Consider the following 22,505-nt stretch of genomic DNA (forward strand, 5'->3'; position numbering starts at 1 on the left):
TTCTGTTAAACCGCAGTTATGCCTTTTTGTTTTCTAGGGAAAACTGAATTTCAAAAGGAAAATATAGCAAAATCTGAGTTTTAAATATTCTCTTTCAGTTAATTTGTCCTGTTAGACTGCAATTGTGCCTATTTGTTTTGTGAGGAAAACTGTGAATTTTATTTTATTGTTCAAAGTAGTGAAGACCATTAACTGCTTTGACTCATGGCAGCTCCTGGGGTTTTTTTGTTATTTTTGTCTTCACTTTTTGACTGAAGAAAACTTCCCTACTACCTAAAGCTTCTGTTTTTTCTTTTAGGAATTCTTCCTAGAAAGAGAATTTAATTTGTATTAGATTAAACCGATTAAACTGAAGTTGATTCAAATGAACACTTTGATGGGATCTGTTTCCTCTTATTATACTATAGTTTTTATAAGTGATCTCTGACTTTCATCTTTTACTTTTAGTATTCATCAGCTTTAAAAGAATAAAAGGTTTGGAATTATTGATTGTAACAGAAAGGAGCATTCTTTCCATCTCTTCTCTGCAGTGTTGTTTCACAGCTGCAAATTAGAGCTGAAGAAGCAGTGGAAAACATAACAAAATAAAAAAGCAGTGTTCTTTGGGCCCGTAAGGACCCTTGCCCTAGAACTGTTAACTGCTGAGTTTTTGTTTGGGTCAGTAGGTACTGAAGACTTTTGTTGCTTCTGCTTTCTCATATATAGCTTTCCTCAGACGCCAGGCTGGAATAATTTTGTTTTAGAGCTAGAAAGGAATACTATCTGTTTCCTTAATATGACTCTGGATTCCAAACATGAAAGTACCCCAAGCTGAGTGTTTCTTCCCAGGTTTTACTCAATTAGTAGTTTCTGTTTCCTTCAGATCTCAATTTTCGGTGAGTTCATTACGATTATCAGTGGTTGTCTTAGGTGGTCACCCCATCTATTCAATTCATCTATATTTCTTTCCTGTTTTGTCATATATTTAAATAAATAAATAACTTTACACACTTCAGCTACTACAGCCTTTGCATTTTTCTTACCATTTGCCCTTCTGTGCCTCACTAGATTATAAACCATGAAAGGACAAGAATTTCTTCTTGATCTTATTTACCTCTGTGTCTTTGGCACATAACAGTGAGATATAATAAACTGTGAAAAGCATTGCTTTTCAGCTTTTTTTAAACTCATTTCCCTCTTGATAAACATAAAATTCCTCTAATCTGATATACCCTCTATGAGGGTATCACCAAGAAGTGAGTAAAAATATATACCTCATATGGCTTCCTAGATGAGTATGCCTGTCCTGTCATTGCCCTCCTCTATCTACGTCCCTCTCACCCCTCCTCTACCTCATATACACCTTGTACTTTCCATAGTACCCCAGTGTCCCAGGATATTGTTTGGGAAAGTACACTAAGGAAGTAGTGCCAAGTTTTATTGGGTTACGTTAACTCTTAGTTCCAGCAGTGGTCCAGAAGTTTCTTACTTGGGCAGTTATCTCTTTGTTTACTAATAATAAAAGCAGTGCTTGAATAGACTGTAATGGAAGGGCAACTTGGGACCATTAGGCACCAGGAAAAAGAAACCAAATACGTGGACTATGACCTCGAAAGACAACACCCTCCTTGTAAAATAACAAATTTGCTTTGGCAGAGGAAAATGGTTTTTTTAAATTTTCTCCATATTATCAATGTGCTTTAACCTGTGATACAAAACACTGTGTCTAGATGTTTCAGGTTGTTTTCTTTTCACACCATATTTTGTGTCCTAATGGTGATACATCTCCATCAAGATTTCATTGAGGGGAAAAAAAATGCATGTACAGGGATCAGACTGTCTAGAAAGAAATCTAAACCATGCTCGGTTTCTTTTGATGATCTAGTGCTTATGTTTTTTAGAAAATATCTAATTCAAAACTCTGCAAAACTTTTGCTTCAAAAAATCATAAACAACAGTAGAAAATTTATGTTTGTTTCTAACCCTGGCCTCTTCTTTCCACTTATCATGTTGTCTGAGAACAGTGTCTCTAGACCAAGGAGAACAACAGACTGTAAAATTCTGTAAAGCGTAGCTACACACCACTTGATACCAGGCACAATCTTAGTTACACAGTAAAGATACTCAACAAATGTTTGCTGTTGAAATATGAATTCTACAAGCACTTACCTTAAAAAGAGCACCCCCCCCAAAAAAATTAATATATTGTCAGTATGTGTGCTGTGCTCAGTCGTGTCTGATTCTTTGTGACCCCATGTAGCCCGCCAGGCTGCCCTGTCCAGGGGATTCTCCAGGCAAGAATACTGGGGTGGGTTGCCACTTCCTCCTCCAGGGGATCTTCCTGACCCAAGGATCAAACCTACATCTCCTGTATCTCCTACATGGCAGGCAGATTCTTTACTACTGAGCCATTGGAAAAGCCACCCTTTATCACTAAATAGGTTATAAAACTACAGCTGAAATAAATGCAGGGCATAGTAGATAGATTCTGTTTCTTATTCTGAACTGAGAAATTGGCTCTACCTTCAATATATATCAAGAATCTGACCACTTCTCATCGCCTCCACTATCATCACTGTGATCCAATCCACCATTTTTTAGATGGATTATTGCAATAGATTCCTAAGTGATCACCTTCTATCCTTGATCCTCTTCAACTTTCATTCTGTTCTCAAAACTGCAGCCATGGTAATCTTATAAAAACGGTTGATTCCATCCCTTATCTGCTCAGAACTTTTTAGTGTCTTCACCATCTCAGAGTAAATGCCTGTCTTTACTATGAGTTACAAAGCTGTATGTGGTCTGATCCCCTATAGCAGTCAGCCTCACCTACAGTGTGTGCCCCTAGTTCAGTCCAGCCGGCTTTGCTGCCTCCTTCAGTCATACGAAGTGTACACCTTTGCTTGTGTTCCTCCTGCCTGGACCACTCTGTCCTCACACACATACATAGCTCTCTCCTTCCTCTCCTTTAGGTCTTTCCCCTGAGATTACCGCAGTGAAGACTTTTCCTGGCCTCTATTTAAAATTCTAGAATTCTCTTCCGTTGAACTCTTCCTGGCCTCTTTCTTTGCTCTCTTTTTTTACTTTGTACTTTTCACTATGTAACATTTTTCATTTTACTTTATCTTGTTTTTCGTCTGTGTTCCACTATACTAAGCTCTATAAGGATGGGAATTTTTGCCCGTTTTGCCTACTGCTGTATCCCCAGCACATATAAAGTGCCTAGAATGTTAGATACCAAAAATAAAAAAATACTTGTTCAATGAATGAATACTTGTTGAGTGAATGGTTTCTCTATTATTTAGTTCCTAGACTAGCCTACTACCTTTTTAAAAAAATTAATGATAATCATAGTTATAAGAGCCTGGACTCAAGATTCTAGGAGTAGAGAGCCACATTTTCTGCCCACTCCATCCAATACCCAGCCAAACACACACCTGTATGTACTTATTAGTTATTTAACAACCCTGAGCCTCAAACTCTAATTATATCCCCTAACCTACCCACCCCCAAAAAGTAAGTATTTAATTACTCCCAAATTACCTGACCTTATCTTTTGCCCCCTCATCTCCCACATCAAAACCTACAGTGAGCGAGTTCTTAACTGAATTTCACTTAACTGAACCCCAGTTAAGTGCCTGGTGGGATTAACCAGTGTTCTTACTTCCTCTGTAAAACATATTGATTAATGCCCACAGCCTGCTGAGTGTTCTTAGCTAAATGTTCACAGCTGGCAGATGGTTTTGTAGTAAGCCTTCATTCTTTCACTTGCCCTAGCTAAACTAACTGTCTACATATAAAAATCAGTTGTATTTATTCTGCAGCCTCAGGGCTATCTTACAATAAACTGTATAATTAAATTAATTTTTAAATTAATGAACGTTATCTTACAGAGTTCCCATATACTCCATGTCCCCATATGTGTACAACTTTCCCCACTCTCAACATCCCCTACCAGAGTGATACCTGTGTTACAGTCAGTAACAGTAACAGCCAGTTACAGTTAATAACAGCCTGCATTGACCCTTATCATTACCCAACTCCATAGTTTAGGTTTCACTCATGGTGTTGTACCTTCTGTGGGATTTGACAAATGTATGACACAACATCTATCATTCTAATATGTAGAATAGTTTCACAGCCCTAAAAATCCTCTGTGTTCTGCTTTTTCACTCCTGCCTCCCTCCAACCCCTCCCACCACTCCTCCTTTTTACTGTCTTTGTAGTTTTACCCTATCCAGAATGTAGTGTGATTGGAATTATACACTATGTAGCCTTTTCATATTGACTTCTTTAACTTTGTATTATACATTTAGGTTTTCTCCATGTCCTTTCTTGGCTTAGTAACATTTCTTTTTGGCACTGAATAATATTCCATTATCTAGGTGTACCACAGTTTATCTGTGGTACAGATCTGTGGTACACCTACTGAAGGTGGTGTCCAAATTTTGACATTATGAATAAATCTGCTATAAACACCCACATGCAAGTTTTTCGTATGGAATACATTTTTAACTCCTTTAGGTAAATACCAAGGAACACAGTTGCCAGTAAGAGTATGAGTAGTTTTGTAAGAAACTACCAAATGGTTTTCCAAAGTGGCTGTATCATTCTGCATTCATTTCCACCAGCAATGAATTAGAGGTCCTGTTGTTCCATATCCTGGCCAGTATCTGGTGTTTGACACTGTTTTAGATCTTAACTGTTCTATAAATGTGTAGTGGTATCTCGTTTTCATTTTCAATTCCCTACTGACATGATATTAAATATCTTTTCATATGCTGCTTGCCATCTGTACATAGGCACTGGTGAGGAGTCTGTTCAAATCTTTTGTTTATATTTTACTTGGGGTGCTCTTTTCCTTATTGTTGAGTTTTAAGAGTTCTTTGTATATTTTGGATAAATGTCTTTATCAGATGTATCTTCAGCAAATAGATAGACTTCCTGAAGGCTGTGGCTTGTCTTATTCTTTTGGCATTGTCTTTCATGGAGCAAAGATTTTTCATTTATAGTTTTGCATTTTACATTTAGGTTTATGATTCATTTTAAGTTAATACTTGTGAAAGGTATAAATAAGGTCTGTGTCAAGTTTTGTTGTTGTTGTTTTGTGGGGGGAGGTTTGTACATGGATGCCCATTGTTCCAGCACCATTTATTGAAAATACTATCTTTATTTCATTGTTTTGCGTTTGCTCTTTTGTCAAAGATCAGTTGACTATATACATTTATTTCTATCCAGGATTTCTATTCTGTTTCAGTAATTTGTCTTTTCTTTCACCAGTATACACTGTCTTGATTATTGTAGCTTAATAGGAAGTCTTGAAGTTGAGTGGGGTCAGTCCTTCAACTTTGTTGTTCTCCTTCAATATTGACTTGGCTATTCTGAGTCTTTTGCCTCTCCATATAAATTTTAGCATCATTTTATTTTTATTCACAAAATCACTTGCTGGGATTTGTATTGGGATTGAGTAATCTGTAGCTCAAGCTGGGTAGAACTGACATCTTTACAATTTTGAGTCTTCCTATCATGAACATGGAATATTTTTCCATTTATTTAGTCCTTCTTTGATATCTTTCATCTGAGTTTTGTAGTTTTCCTTATAGAGGTCTTGTAAAATATTTTGTAAGATTTATACATAAGTACTTCATTTGGGAGGATGCTAATATAAATGGTAACATGTTTTTAATTTCAAGTTTCAACTTATACATTGCTAGTATATAGAAAAGCAATTGAACTTAATATACAATTGACCCTTGAACAACATGGGTCTTAGTGATGCTGATCCTCTGCATAGGAGGAGACTAAACAACATGCTACTAAAAAACCAATGAGTCAATGAAGAAATCAAAGAAGAAATTCAAAAATACCTTGAGACAAATGAAAACAGAAATACAACTTTCCAAAATCTATGGGACTCAGCAAAAGCATTTCTAAGAGGGATGTTTATAGCAATTCAAGGCCTACCTCAAGAAATAAGAAAAATCTCAAATAAACAACCTAACTCTCCATCTAGAAGAATTAGAAACAGAAGAACAAAGCCCAAAATGAGCAGAAGGAAGGAAATAAGAAAAAATCACAGTAAAAATACCAGGAAAAAAAGAGAGAAAAGATCAATGAAACTATGATCTGGCTTTTTGAAAAGATACAATTGATAAACCTTTAGCCAGACTCATTAAGGAAGAAAAAGAGGGGACCCAAATCAACAAAATTAGAACTGAAAAAGGAAAAGTTACAACTGATATTACAGAAATACAAACAGCCATAGGAGAATACTATGAACAATACAATGAATACAGTGACAAACTGGACAACCTCAAAGAAATAGGTAGATTCTAAGACTGAATTAGGAAGAAGTAGAAAATCTGAACAGACTGATTTCTGGTACTGAAATTGAATCAGTAATTAAAAACTCAACAAATAAAAGTCCAAGACCAGATGGCATCACAGGGAAATTCTATAAAACATCTAAAGAAGAGTTAATGTCTATCCATCTCAAACTGTTCCACAAAATTGAAAGGGAGGGAATACTCTCAAACTCATTCTACAAGGCCAGCATTGCCCTGATACCCAAGCCAGACAGAGATATTGCAAAAAAAGAAAGTTACAGGCCAATCAATATTCTTGATGAACATAGATGGTAAAATCCTCAACAAAATATTAGCAAACCATCATGATCAAATGAGATTTATTCTAAGAATGCAGAGATGGTTCAGTATTTACAAACCAGTCAGTATGTTTCCCCATATTAACAAAATGAAGGATGAAGATCACATGATCATCTCAAAATCTCAGTAAAATCATTTAAAAATTCATGATAAGAACTCTAAACAAAGTGAGTATGGAGGGAACGTACCTCAGCATAATAAAAGCCATTTATGACAAACCCACAGCTAGTATCATACTCGGTGGTGAAATGTTGAAAGCTTTTCCTCTGTGATCAGGAACAGACAAGGAGGCCCACTCTGGCCATTTCTAATTAACTTATATTGGAAGCCCTAGCCACAGCAATCAGACAAGAAAAAGAAAAGACATCCAAACTGTAAAAGAAGAAGTAAAACTGTCAGATGACATGATACGATATGTAGAAAACCCTAACAACCCCACCAAAAAAAAAAAAAAACCTATTAGAACTAATAAGTGAATTCAGTTAAGTGCAGGATACAGTATTAATATACTGAAATCTATTGTGTTTCTCTACACTGGTGGTTCAGACAGTAAAGAAGCTGCCTGCAATGTGGGAGACCCAGGTTCAATCCCTAGATCAGGAAGATCCTCTGGCTAAGTGAATGGCAACCCACTCCAGTATTGTTGCCTGGAAAATTCTATGGACAGAGGAGCCTGGCAGGCTACAGCCCATGGGGTTGCTGAGTCAGACATGACTGAGCAACTAACAGTCATAAACTTCAGAAAGAGAAGTCAAAAAGAATTGCTATTTATAATGACATCAAAAAGAATAAAATATCTAGAAATAAATTTAATCAAGGAAGTGAAAGACTTATATTCCTAAAATTGTAAAATGTTTATAAAGGAAACTGCTGCTGCTGTTGCTAAGTCACTTCAGTCATGTCTGACTCTGTGCGACCCCATAGATGGCAGCCCACAAGGATACAAACCCCGTCCCTGGGGTTCTCCAGGCAAGAACACTGGAGTGGGTTGCCATTCTCCAGGGGATCTTCCCCCTCCCAGGGATTGAACCTGGATCTCCTGCATTACGGGCAAAACTCTGTACCCACTGAGCCACCAGGGATTGTTAAAATGACCATACTACCCAAAACAGTCTACAGATTTAATGTAATTCCTATTAAAATACTGATGACATTTGTAACAGAACTAGAATAAATAATTCTAAAATTTATATTGAACCACAAAAGACCCTGAACAGCCAAAGCAGTCTTGAGAAAAAAGAACAAAGCTGGAGGATCATGCTGTTTGACTTCAGACTATACTACAAAACTTCAGTAATCAAAGCAATATGGTACTGGCACAGAAACAGACACACAGATCAATGGAACAAAATAGCCCACAGATAAACCCACACACATATGGACAATTAGTCTGTGACAAGGGAGGCAAGAATATATAATGGGGGAAAGACAGGCTCCTCAGTAAACTGGACAGCTACATGTAAAAGAATGAAATTAGAACATTCTTTCACAATGTGTACAAAAATAAACTCAAATGGATTAAAGACCTAAATATAAGACCTGAAACTATAAAACTCCTAGAAGAAAACATAGGCAGTGGACTCTTTGACATTGGTCTTAGTGATGTTTTTTTGAATCTGTCTCCTCATGCAAGGGAAACAAAAGTGGGAAACAAAAAATCAACAAGTGAAACCTAATCAAGCTTAAAAGCTTTTGCACAGGAAAGAAAACCATCAACAAAACAGAAGGCAACCTACTGAATAAATGGAAGAAGATATCTGCAGATGATATGTTTGATAAGGGGTTGATATCCAAAATATATAAAGAACTCATACAACTCAATAAAAAAAAAAAAAAAAAAAATTTAAAAATGAACAGAGGACCTAAATAAGCATTTTTCCAGAGAAGACATACAGATGGCCAACAGGCACATTGAAAAGATGCTCAACATCACTAGTCATCAGGGTACTGCAAATCAAAACTACAATGAGATATCATCTCACATTTGTCAGAAAGGCAAGAAATAATATGTTGACAGGATGTGGAGAAGAGAGAACCCTAGCCCACCATTGGTAGGAATGTAAATTGGTATAGTCACTATAGAAAACAGTAATACAGGTTTCTCAAAAACTAAAAATAGAACTACCATACAACCCAGCAGTTCCACTTCTGGGTATTTATTTAAAGAAAACAAAAACACTATTTGAAAAGATATATGCACCCCAACATTCATAGCAGCATTATTTATAATAGCCAGGATATGGAAGCATCCTAAATGTTCATCAAAAAATGAATGGATAAAGAAGATATGGTATGTATACAAAGGAATATTACTCAGTCTTTTAAAAATACAATTGCCATTTGCAACAATATGGATGGACCTGGAGGATGTTATGCTTAATAAAATAAAACAGAGAAAGACAAACACTGTATGTTTTCACTTATATGAGGAATTTTTTAAATAAGTGAATATAACAAAACAGAAATAGACTGACAGCTACTGATAAACTAGTTTTAGTAGAGGAGAGGAATGGGTGGGAAGGGCTAAAATAGGAGGAAGGGCTAAAATAGGCTGAGGGGACTAAGAGATACAAACTACTAGGTATAAAATAAATAAGTTACAAGGATGTAATGTATGTTGTTTGAATGTTGCTGTTTTTCAGTTGCTAAGTCATGTCTGACTCTTTGTGACCGCATGGACTGTAGCATGCCAGGCTCCTCTGCCCTCCACTACTACCAGAGTTTGCTCAAATTCATGTCCATTGAGTTGATAATACTGTCTAACCATCTCATCCTCTGCCACCCCCTTCTCCTTTTGCCTTCAGTCTTTCCCAGCATCTTTTCCAGTCTTTCCAGGGTCTTTTCTAGTGAGTCAGCTCTTCACATCAGGCAGCCAAAGCTTCAGCATTCCTTCCTTCAGAAGGAATATTGGAAGGAATATTCCTTCCAATGAATATTCAGGTTTGATTTCCTTTAGGATAGCCTGGTGTGATCTCTCTGGTAAAATTCAGAGTTGATCTACATCTAGGGTATAGAAGAATAACATGGCAAAGAAATTGAGTGTTGGCAAAAAAAAAAAAAAAAAAATTGAAGTGAAGCTATAGAATCTAAGCTACACAGAGTAGGGAAAATTAAGAGTCAACAAATAGAGGTTTGTGAGGTTAAAGGTCAGTTGTAGTAGAATGGGGCTTCCCAGGTGGCGAAGTGGCAAAAAAATCCACCTGCCATCCCTGGATTAGGAAGATCCTCTGGAGAAGGGAATGGCTACCCACTCCAGTATTATTGCCTGGAGAATTCCATGGACAGAGGAGCCTGGTGGGCTACAGTCCATGACATCACAAGAGTCAGACCCAATTAAGCATGCACGCTCATGCACATTGTAGAACTGCAATGACAGGAGGTAATGATCAGAGACTAGTATAGCCAAGTAACATGACTTTTAAAGGAACTGGACATTTTACATAAGGGTTGTAGTATGGGGAAATGAGGGCAGAATCCCACCTCTCAACTCTGATGTGTGTACAGTTGGGGCCGGTGTGGTAGGGAAGGACTATGATGTGTCTCCATGAGAGGGCTTGATGAAGTGGGATTAACGTATGCGAAGTAGGGAAAGAGCACTTGCAAAGAGCCAACTCCAGAAAACACAAGTACAAATTATCCTTCCAGCATTGTCCAGCATATTCAGAATAATGTAGTCTCATTGGTGAGATCATTCTTTTGTTGGGAAAGGCTACTATTAGTAGAAAAAGCTTAGTTGAAGAACATTTCTTAAGCTGTACCTGAGTTCCTTTATTCTGGCCCTATATTGACCAAAGACATGTTCTGAGTATGATTAGTGGCTTAATGTAATTTGTGTTAAAATTTTTGTGATTGCTATTAAAATATCTTAAATTGGCACTCTGTTTTATACATCAGGCTTTTTGTTTTTTCCAGTGAGTATTAGTATTAGTACTAGAAGGGATTTTTTCATTTCCAAAGCCACAGTCAAAGTGTCAGCCCCAAGGTAATATATTTTTGAAGCCTCCAGGTGGAATCCTTCTGTGGATGAATCCCTTCTGCAAGAAAACATCTGCATGATATACTTGTTTCTGTAAAATGAAGTGGAAAACCAAACTTGTATATTGCCTTGCCTTTGTGCGTATTTCTCTTCTTTCCCCTTCCAGAGCAGTATTCATTACACAGCTTAAGTGCTTTGCATAGAATTTCCGAGTTCAGTACAACCCCTGTACTGGGACGTTATCAGGCACAGATGCTACACTGAAGGGCTTTTGGCCATCAATGGCTTGGTAACTGTGATTCAGTTTGAATCACCCCCTCATGGACCATATGAAAGCAGATTCTTACAGGATCTCAGCCAATTCTCGGGAATCATTTTATTTTCCAACTTACTGGACTAGTTTAGAGGCCTTTGAGTTTCACTGGACTTTTTCCTCATTTCCTTCTTTTGTTGATTTTGGCCCCTTAACCTTCCACCCACTTTATTACTCACTCATTTCTTAGGGACCTGACTGTTCAGTAACACTAGAAAAACTATATCTGAAACCATATGGGTTGAGTAAAACACACTTAAGAGGGAGGAAAAAAGCAACAACAACAAGAAATGTGTGTTCTCTGAACTTCCTTTGTTTATATGGTCTGTTTATGTGTTGTTAAGGTTATGTTGTCCAGCTGCCTCCCCATATTTCAAAAATGACTGAAGATATCTGGGAAACATTCTAAGAGGATCACGTTGGCATAGTGAATGAGAAGACACCTCAGGGACTTCCCTGGCAGTCCGGTGATTAAGACAATGCAGGAGATGTGGATTTGACCCCTGGTCAGGCTAGGATCCCAAATGCCTCATGACTAAAAAACCAAACCAAAACATAGAACAGAAACAGTAGTGTAACAAAAAAATAATGACTTTAAAAATGATCCACATAAAAAAAAAAAAGACACTTCATTTGTCCCCCACCAGATAATATATCTTCTTAGGTTTAGATGGGATGTCAAGAGCTTCAAATGCTAAATCTTGAGGCTCTTGAGAAGTCCTTTACTTCTAAGGAGACTTTTAGAAAGAAGCCAGTTAAATGAGTTCTTTTGAGGTTTGTGGATATATGCCTGGTTATTTGAATGTTTGTTTGTGGTTTATAATTAGGCTGTATGGCATCTAATTGATTAATTTTCTCTTGGTAAAATGAATATTGGTATAAGGTGATGTTAACAGCCCTTAAAGCCTGGATTCTCATCTAGTCTGTGCATAATGTGAATTAAAACATAAGCGCACTTGTGTCAAGATTATCCTAGAATGAATGGAACTGTGCACTATTTGTTAGAGCCCCTTGTAAGCCCCCTTCTCTTGAAGGAATTGAAACGCGTTAGCAAGATCCCTGCACATGGAACAAACTCCTTACTCTGTGGTTGAGTGGGAAGTTCCTCTTTGCCTTCCATGCTCTACCCACACTATAATGAGTGGTGAATATACAGAGATGCATTTTTTCACATTAAGCTATTTATGGAATTTGGTCTGCTAAGTAACAAAGAAATGAAAACAAGAAAATAAGTAAGAATAAGAAATAAATCATCAGTGTTATCATTTTGGAAGTAAATTATGATATTGAGCTTCAGAATATGGCATCGGTGTCATGAGCATTTTCTTCATGTTGCCACCTTGGTGGGCTGGATCCTCGCTCTGCTTGGGCTCTGAGCTTTCCTTACAGTTGCTGTCCCACTAGGTCTCCTTAGCAGCAGCACCTGACAGAACTGCCGAGGGGGCTCCCGAGTGAGTGCTCAGAACCGGCTTCTCCTTCTCCCAGTTGATGAAGGCACTTTTTTTTCTTGAGTAGTTTGCAGTTCCACTTAAGTGTCTGATGTTTGGGTTCACTGTTGAATGTTTTGTTTGAATATCACTTTCACGGTGAATGGGAGGCTTCTGCTTTTAGCTCTGTGGAGTGAAGCCCTTGGTGTTAAGCCTTGAAAGGGAAAAATCTTTCTGTATAGCGATATGCTAAATGAAATTACTCTCTTTGTCCTTTTATCCTTTCAGTCCGATAACCTCAAATTCTTGTGATTTATTTGCTCTCTTCAGTTAAGCTTAGTTATTTCCTGTGTCCAGGTGCGTGCCGTTTCCACTGCTGGTCATCACGGTGATGTGGAGCATATTTCTGACCTGGAAGTGTGGTTTTTTGATTTTGAACCACATCAGTATGCCTTCCATCCTCCACTTCCTTTGCATTATTTCCTTTTGGAAGGCTCAGTTTGTCACCATTTAATCTAAGGATGATTCATCTGGGACTGAGAACTCATAATGTTGTAATAACAATACCTTTCTTTGTTTAATAATACTCAAAGCACTTACCATCTTAGCCTTTCTCTATTTATGAAGCACTTTCAGTTTAATCCTTCACAATAACCCTGTGGGTTAAGTCAGCAATTTGGTCTGTGTCTAAGATGGTGAAATTGTATCTCAAAGAGGTTGAATAGCTTGCTCAGGGTTGCAGTGCTTCTGAGTTTACTCTGCTTAATGATTTTTACAGAAAATACAGAATAGTTTTGAAGATATTCTGAATGAACAAAAAGGAATTTTCCAAACTGTGTCCTGATTTTTAAAATCTGATTTTACCCTGGTCAGTTGGTAAGATCAGGGTTAAAAGCCCATTAACCATAAAGTTTAAATTGATGTGTCCAAGTCAAGAAAATATTTAGGTCAGTTTCTCTTCTGCTGCTGATGTGATAAAGGTTAAGGAAGGCTGGCTCTTAAATATGTGCAACTTGAACTGGAAATAATTAAGCCATTATTTTTTTTTTTTTTCTCTTCCTTCCAGAGAGATGGAAACCTTGATGACTAGTTCCACTCTGCCTCCCCTTTTTGCAGATGAAGATGGCTCCAAGGAGAGTAATGATCTGGCTTCAACTGGGTAAGCAGCTGCTTTGGGACACTGGGCCTCTGCTTAGGCTTCAAAACAGATTCTGATAACGTATAAGGTGCTAAAGAGGTCGTCTTATATCATAAAAATAGAAGGTACATTTGTTATGCTTTGCCAAGAGAATGGGAGCTGTTGTAAACTGCTTTAATATCTGCATTCAGCCATCATTTGCAATGCTCGTTCCTGTGAACTGGAACAGCAGTACTGTGGGATCTAGGAAACAGGACTCCTAGCTGCATGATCACCATTAAGGAAATACCTGCCACAGGGCTAGCTGCGAAAAGCAAATTCATTTTCTGTCTGAATTGCCACAAATATTAAAATAATTTTTTCCCCAAACATCAGATTTTTTTAAGATCAGATTTTTAGTTATGGTTCTTTATTCAGGATGCCTAGGAGCTCTAGCTTACTTCTCTTCCTCCCAGCACACACCACCCCCAACACCCCAACTCCTTTCTTTGGTATTTTTGGGCACATATATGAAGAAATATGGAAAAGGGCTAATAGCAATAGTCCCTCTTCCATTGACAATCTCTGTTCCGCTTGAATGTTTATCTTTTCTATTTAGACGTTATTTGCCAAGGAAGAAATGTATTCACTAATAGATTGAAGTGCTAGCTAATCCCTAAGATGAATTATTTTAATATCCTTTAGAGTTCTTTAAAAATAGACTACTCTTTATAATTCTGTTTCCTTCCCTGACATTCTTTACTCATTAATATCTGCCATCTGACTCGATTCAGATGAAACTGTTCTCCAAGACTTTGCTAAAAGCTGCCTACTTGCTGAATCCAGTTTGTACAGTAAAAATGTTCTGAGTGTCAGCTGAGTGTGCCAGGCACCATTCTAGGTGCTAAATATTAAGCAGAATAACCAAAACATACAAAAATTACAAAAATTCTAACCCCTGTTCTACTGGGGAAGTCAGACAATAGAAAGTATAAAGAAGTGAGCTGCATAATACATTGATAAGAACTATGGATTAAAAAATAAAGTCGGGAAGGGGAACAGGAAGGGCTCGGGGTGCCGTTCTAGATAAGATGGCCCAGAAAGGCTTTACAAGTGACTTGAATAAAAACCTCAAGAAAGTAAAGTAACTACCTGCATTATGGGCAAAGAGTATTCCAGGCAGAGGGAAGTAGTGAGTGGGAAAGCCTTGAGGTAGGAGTGTTTCTTCCTTTCAGAAATAGCCAAGAGGCCAGTATGACTGGAGCAGAGTATACCAGGGGGAGGGGTAATAGGCTTCATCAGCATGTTTCTCAAACTTTAATGCACTTATGAATTGCCTAGACATCTTATTAAAATACAAATGCTGAGTCAGAAAGTCTGAGTTAAGACCAGAGATTCTACATCCTATTAAGTTCCCAGATGATACCAGTGCCACTGGTGTGAGGCCAGCACTTTGAGTAGCAAGGGACTAGATCCTGTAGGAGCCTGTGGGTCAGAGCAATCACTTTAACTGTCCCTCTGAGTGAGGTGTGAAAGTGTGAGGAGGTTTTGCACAAAATGATGTGATCTGACATTTTTAAATAGTATCCCTGTGGCTGATATATAGAGAAAAGAGTTGAAGGGAGCAGGGACTGAAGCAGGAGACCACTCTGGGTTCTAAAATAACTCGAGAGATGACTCAAAGGACTTCACTAGTGACAACAGTATTTTTGGCAGAGTAGTAGGGAAAAAACCTCATTAGAGTGGGTTTCAAGGGTTATAGGAATGGGGAGTGGTGAAAAGTGTAGAATTCTAGATATATTTTGAAGATAAACCAAACCTGAAAGACCAGATGAGATGTGAGAAAGGAGAAAAAAGCAGTCAAAGACAAGCTCCAAAATTTTGGCTTAAGCAACCTGAGGGGACAGAATTGCCGTTACATTAGATGGCACACACTGAGCAGGTGGAGGAGGGAATGTTAGATCGGTTTTGGAGATTTTAAAATTGAGATGCTTATTAGATATCCAAGCAGAGATGTCCGATAGGCAGCTTGACACAGAGCTCTAAAGTTCCAGGCTATCTAGGTTGAAAAAAGAAACTTTGGAGTTGATCAGCATATTACAGCTGACACTTAAGGCCATGAAACTGGTTGAGATCATCAGACGAATGAGCACTGTGTAGGGAGAAAAGAGAGGAGACCTGACACTTGAACTTGGGGAGATTCCAGCATTTACAAGTCAGGGAGAAGAGGAAGAGTCAGCAAAGAAGACTCAAGGGGGTACCTAAAAAGGTATCAGAAAAACCAGGAATGTGCAGAGTCCTGGGAAGCAGGTAAAAAATGTACTTCAAGGGAAAGGAAGAGATGAACTATGTCAAATACTTCTGGAAGATCAGGTAAGATGAGGTCTGAGAAATGACATTGGATTTAGCATGGAGGTCATTGGTGATCTTGACAAGAGTTGTAAACATTTTTCTCCTTTGGGTTGGGTTTAAGATAGAATGAAGGAAGACAAAGTCAATAACTATAAACAGTTCTTCCCAATACAAACAACTAAAAGTCAGTAAGTGCCCCTCATCCATGGTTTCACTTTCCATGGGTTCTGTTACCTACCATGATCAGCCACAGTTGGAAAATACTAAATGGAAAATTTTAGAAATAAACAGTTCATAAGTTTTAAAGTGCCCACTATTCTGAATAGTATGATAAAATCTCACACTGTCCCACCTGTGTCCTGCCTGGGACATGAATCATCACTTTGTCCCATGTATCCCACCTGTTAGTCACTTGGTGGTTGCCTCTGTTATCAGATTGACTGTCACAGTATCTCAGTGCTTGTGTTCAAGTAACATTTATTTTGCTTAATAATTGCTGCAAGGAGCAAAAGTAGTGGTGCTGTCAATTCAGATATGCCAAAGAGAAGCCATAATGTGCTTTCTTTAAGTGAAAAGGTGAGAGTTCTTGACTTAATAAGGAAAGAAAAAAAAAAAAATATGCTGAGGTTACTGAGATCTTTGTTAAGAATGAATCTTCTGTGAAATTGTGAAGAAGGAAAAAGAAATTTGTGCCATTTTTGCAAATCAAGTGTCAAACTGCAAGAGCTGTGGCCACAGTGTGTGATAAGTGCTTAGTTAAGAAAGGCATTGAATCTGGGTGGAGAACATGAACAGAAAACAGGATTCAGAACTATCTGCTCATCCACTGGGGATCTTGGAACGTATCACCCCTGGGTTGGGGGCTTCTGTATAAACAATTCCATAAAGGAAGGGAGAAAAATGAAGTGAAATCAAGAAAGTTTTGTGTTTTTTTCCAGATGAGACTAATAATACCATATTTGTTTGCTGATTAGGCTGATCTAGTACAGAGGAAATAATTGGTGATGCCAGAGAGGGCAGAATTGCTGAAAACCTGGTTTTGAGTAGGCCAGTGGGTGTTCGATCCAGGGCACAAATGGAAGGGTTGTTGGCTTTAGCTAAGAGCTTGGACAGTTCATTCATTGGAACTAAAGAGCCTTTTTTTTTTTTTCCAGTCTACATTCAATTTGTCATCTCTAAGCATTTGACACTTTTGACTACTCCCTCTGATTCCTGTTCATTTCAGTCAAGGCACTCAGGGCATGGGTACTTGTTCCCAAACCTAGTTTTCATATTTTATTAAAATAAGAATTGCAAGAGTTAGTAACTTAAAATCTGATGGCACAGTTAAAATGAAGAATGACAGTGAAAGAAAAAGACATCACATGATATCCAAAATGATTGAAATATTTGGAAGACAAACCTGCCAAGATCAAACTGAATCTCTGATAGCAACTCTTTTTCAGAGAACATGATTAGCATTGAGTTAATAACTTCTCTTATTTACCATTTTTCAGAGAACCTCAAAAATGTAGGAACCTCCTAGTTTAAATCTTCTATTTTTTCTGGAAAGGATCAGGAAAAATAAAATTTCTTTCCTTTCCAGGACAGTCTGCATCTGCTTTCATTCATTTCTCAGCCCACTGTAATCTGGTTTTTATTCCCATAACTCCACTAAAACTGTACTCCCTTCAAGTACAGGGTGTACAGTTGAACTCCTTCAGATCTTCAAATTTAGCTGATACTTTTTAGCCTATCTTATGTGACATCTGCAACTTTGCTTGTGTAAAACCCCTTCTCAAAAGTCTTCTCACCTTGACCTCTGTAACAGTTTTCTCTCTTATTTCTTAGATCTCTTCATACCTTCCTTAGTCTTTCTCAGCTCGTGTAACACTTGATCTTAAAATATTGTTCCAACAGAGTTCTATCGTGGCTTTTCTTCTCACTGTCTTTCTGGAGAAATACCTAACACTTCCCAGTATTTCCATGAACTGATGCCTCCTGAAACGTCTCCTGCCTTTTTCTTCACTTCTGTTCTCTCAGAACATGTGTCCAGTTGTCTATAGGACAGCTCCACTTAATTATGCCAGGAATTATGTTTCAAACTTATCATTTTCTCATCTGTCTTAACTCATCCATCTTAATGTATCTTACACACATGTGTACACACACACTCTCCAGTTGTTACCTTGGTTAATAGTACATTATCACCCAATCTAGAAACCTCAGAATTACCTTTTTTTTTTTGTATGGGATGTGGTCAGAGACAAAAAATAATAATGATTCATTATAGGAATAACTTAAAAGAGTTGGCATTAATTACACAGGTAAAGAAGGTGGCCTGTCTCTAAACTGGAAAGAAATACTTTGATAATAACTGCTGTCCAGAAGGAGGAAAATATGAAAGTTACCAGGCCAAACTGCAGGCCCAGAGTTCATCTCAAATATTTTCACAAAACAGGAATTGCCTTGCACTAGCAACGCTCCTAAACTGGTAGTTTTCAGAGAAGACAGGGGTCAATCAGCAGTGATGTGAGACTATCTCATGGCAGCCACTATGAAATAGACATGAGTATTATTTCATCCTTCTTTGAAATGTGAAGTTGGTTTCAGGAAGTTTTCTGCCCCAAGCAGTCTAAATAAGAATTCCTCCCTCCCCTGGATCCTAAAATCTATAAACATATGAAACTCACACTGAAGCAGTACTGAGCAAGGAGTTTCTTTTTTTTTTTTTTTTTTTTTGCAGATATCATGGTTTTTATTCCCATGAAGTATCCCACATACTTCAGTACATATTTCTGAATTTCCTAAGAATAGGGATATTCGGTTAATAACTGTAATAGTACAGTTGTCAACTTCAGTAATTTAACATGGATAACAGAATTACCTTTGACTCTTCTTTTTCCCTCACTATTTATATACATTCTATCATTTTGCCTCTTAATTATCCCTTAGCTTTCTCTTCCCTGTTCTTCCACTTGCCCCGGTCTCTCACTCAGTTTTTTGCAGTAGCCTCCTGAAAAGTTCTCCTTTCTCCTATTATACCCTGTTCTTTCTACCTGTGATAATATTGTTTACCTAGGGCTTCTCTGGCAACTCAGATGGTAAAGCATTTGCCTGCAATGCAGGGACCCAGATTAGATCCCTGGGTCAGGAAGAGCCCCTGGAGAAGGAAATGGCTACCCCTTCCAGCATTCTTGCCTGGAGGATTCCATGGACAGAGGAGCCTGATGGGTGATAGTCAATATTTACGTGTTTACAATCCGTTGTTTACCTAATGAATGCCTATTCACCTTTTAAGTCCTCCTCTGTAAAATTTTTCTTAAACATTCTCTCCATATATGTAAAAGTCCTCATCCCTTCTACTGTACCTTTGTGGCATATTTTATAGACCTCTGTTTCACTACTTGTTAGTATTTTCTATAACTCTATAAAGTGTACATTCTTCCAGAATAATGACTGAATATTGCTCTCTTATACATCTTCCTCCACCTTCCCCGCTACCTGCCACAAACCCCAAACTCCCTAGCATATGATGTTACCTTTATTTCCATTCCTTTATCTAAATGTTTAGTTAGGGTGTAACTCTATCTGAGATCCAACCATCATCTGTACCTTGTATCCACTTTTCAGAAAGATGAGATTTGATGACTCATCTGAAACAGAATGGTAGGAACAGAAAGTGTGTATCTCTAACTTATTAATGTTTATAGCTGAATTTCTGAACTTGATAATACTGTTCTTAGATGATCTCATTGTCAACAAACACTATAATCCTACAGAAGGAATAGCCTATGGAATGTACTGTAAGAGAAATTTCTTGTGCCTTTAATGAACTCGCTGTTTTGTGATAGGGGGGCAAACTGCCTCTACAACTCCCATTCCTATTCTTTTCCATTAATACTATTTTCCATTTATCACATTGGAGGTACATGAAAAGTAGTACATAAAAGTCAGCTGCATGCTCAGAGCTAAAATGTAAAGTCTACATTGAGGAGAGAGGTAATTTGCAGGAGAAAGATTATAGTTGTTTTTAGTAGGAGACTTCTTCTCGGAACTGAGCTAGTCCAATCAAGCATTGAAACCTTTTTAAAAGTATTCTATAATTGCTATGGAGATATGGTTTATTTACATTTATACAGAATGAGGTGGGGAATTAATTCAAGGGCTGGCATGTGATTTTGCTGGCAGTGAAATGTGTCTTGAACCTTGATAAGTAGGAGCTTTCGATGCTGCTGATACTAAACTTCTCCACTCTGCCGATCATTCTGCAGGTTAACCCACCCAGAGGCTCCATATAGTAGTGGAGCCACGTCATCCACCAATAATCCAGAATTTGTAGAGGATCTCTCCCAAGGTCAGCTGCTTCAGAATGAATCTTCAAATACAGCAGAAGGCAATGAACAGAGGCATGAAGATGAGGTGAGCTGAAGCATCTCCTCTTGTTACTGGTCTCTGAGGCTTCTAAAGAAGCAGTCAGCAAGGGAGTTGATTGAAGTGTTCATCCTCTGGCCTTCCATTCTGCAGAATATTCTGTTTTATATTTCTTTTTTTACATAGAACCGTATTAATGTTTTTAATGATATAAAGACAAGTAGACTCTTCTTTATCCCCTGCCAAGAAAATTTATACCTGCATCAGATTAGATGCTCAAATGCTTACGGAATGAGTTGAATGATTAAATTAAATAAGTAATTAATGAGGAGTCTACATGCCCTTACTCAAGACCACGTACTGCTCACCTGCAGCATATGTGCCCAAAGGGTCCACAAGACTTGCCAGGTCATTCTCTCTCCCATAGAAGGCTGCTGCTGCTGCTAAGTCGCTTCAGTCGTGTCCCACTCTGTGCGACCCCATACACGGCAGCCCACCAGGCTCCCCCATCCCTGGGATTCTCCAGGCAAGAACACTGGTGTGGGTTGCCATTTCCTTCTCCAGTGCGTGAAAGTGAAAAGTGAAAGTGAAGTCGCTCAGTCATGTCCGACTCCTAGCGACCCCATGGTCTGCAGCCTACCAGGCTCCTCCACCCATGGGATTTTCCAGGCAAGAGTACTGGAGTGGGTTGCCATTGCCTTCTCCGCCCATAGAAGGCATCTTTTTCTAATTCACACAAGGGCATTAATGCCCTTGTTGGACTTCCAGTGTTCCTCACAAATGACTGATTACATTGTCTGTGTTTTAAGGTACTTTTTTTTTAAGCCAAAGAAGAGTACCACCATTGATTTTTGTCTTTATTCTCATTTTGAAAAAGTTGATTCTTTCTACATTGGCATTCTTAAAAATTATGATGAATGCTTGTGTGTATTGTGTACTCAGTCACTCAGTCATGTCCAACTCTTTGCAGCCCCGTGGACTGCAGTGCCCCCGACTCCTCTGTCCATGGGATTTTTCAAGCAAGAATACTGGAGTGGGTCGTCATTTCCTATGCCAAGGAATTTTCCTGACCCATGAATCAAACCTGGGTCTCTTGTATCTCCTACAGGTTGGCAGGCAGATTCTTTACCACTGCACCACCTGAGAAGCCTCATAATGAGTGCTTAAAGCTTCTTAAACATCTTAAATCCTTAGTAGCTTTAATGTTAAATGTTACTCGGGTTACAAAACAAAAACTGTTACCAAATATACCATTTGCCCAGTGCTGAATTATTGTACCATTGTATATATATTTGAAGGAGTTATGGTATGGTAATTGATATTAGGATATTTTCATCTCATTCTAACTATCTTTCCCTTCTCTGAAATAAAAATGCTTGTATCCATAAACCTTTATTAACTGATAGGCTATATGTATTTGTAAAATTATGAAGCAAAAGTACCTTTTATCTTGTTTAAAAGAACAAAGAAAAAAAATGTGGTAAACATTAGTGGTACTTCAGTCCTTTATACTTTGCGGGGGTGGGGGGGCAGTGGGGAGCAGTTATTTCATCTTTTGATTTAATAACATATAAAACCTCTGATTTATAAAATAAACATCTTAAGAAATAAATCAAGCCAAAGAACTTGTCTTCATTCTGGATATATTATAGTTACTAAATTTTTCTAAGTCTTATATATTAAATTCTATAGTGCTACCTGCTGTGGGAAATAAACTGATTTTTGAATGATATCAGTGAGAAAGACCCTCATAATGATTTTGATCCCAGTGCTACAGCTTGTCTCTTCTTTTGTTGTCACAAGTGCATGTGACAGCATCTTGTTCTGATCTGATCTACTGTAGCAGTGTCGGCTGCCCTGGCACAGTGCTATGTATGTGCTGCCTTTCTCGTCTAGAATATTCCCCTGGCAGGAGTCAGGCTTTGTTAAGTGCATATGACGGCCAGAGCTTATTTATGTGATTATGGTAGGGGTACCTTACCCTTTTGTTTTGTTTTTTTAATATTCACTTTTTTTTTTTTGGCTGTGCTGCTTCTTCACTGCTATGCTCAGGCTTTTCTCTGGTTGCCAGAGAGCAGGGCCTACTCTCTAGTTGCAGCTCATGGGCTTTTCATTGCAGCGGCATCTCTTGTTGCAAGCACAGGCTCGGGGCACGCAGGCTTCAGTAGTTGCAGCACATGGTCTCAGTAGTTGCAGCTCACAAGTTCCAGAACACAGGCTCAGTAGCTGTGGTGCATGGGCTCCTCCTCCCAGACCGGAGATCCAACTGGTGTCCCCCGCGTTGCAAGGCGAATTCTTAACTACTGGGTCACCAGGAAAGCCC

At 38.2% G+C, this 22,505-nt stretch overlaps 1 protein-coding gene across 2 annotated transcripts in view; it reads left to right on the top strand.

The window, feature by feature from the left end:
* HMG20A (high mobility group 20A) overlaps positions 1–22,505 on the top strand; it is a 76,986-nt gene that overhangs the window by 34,139 nt on the left and 20,342 nt on the right. For both annotated transcript variants that reach the window (XM_027520771.1, XM_027520770.1), the window contains exons 2-3: positions 13,427–13,519; positions 20,083–20,230. In XM_027520771.1, the coding sequence (XP_027376572.1) occupies positions 13,431–13,519; positions 20,083–20,230 (237 nt within the window). In that variant the 5' untranslated portion in view covers positions 13,427–13,430. The remainder of the gene's footprint in view (positions 1–13,426; positions 13,520–20,082; positions 20,231–22,505) is intronic.

This window comes from Bos indicus x Bos taurus, chromosome 21, assembly GCF_003369695.1.
Source record: "Bos indicus x Bos taurus breed Angus x Brahman F1 hybrid chromosome 21, Bos_hybrid_MaternalHap_v2.0, whole genome shotgun sequence".
In the NCBI taxonomy this organism is placed as follows: domain Eukaryota; kingdom Metazoa; phylum Chordata; class Mammalia; order Artiodactyla; family Bovidae; genus Bos; species Bos indicus x Bos taurus.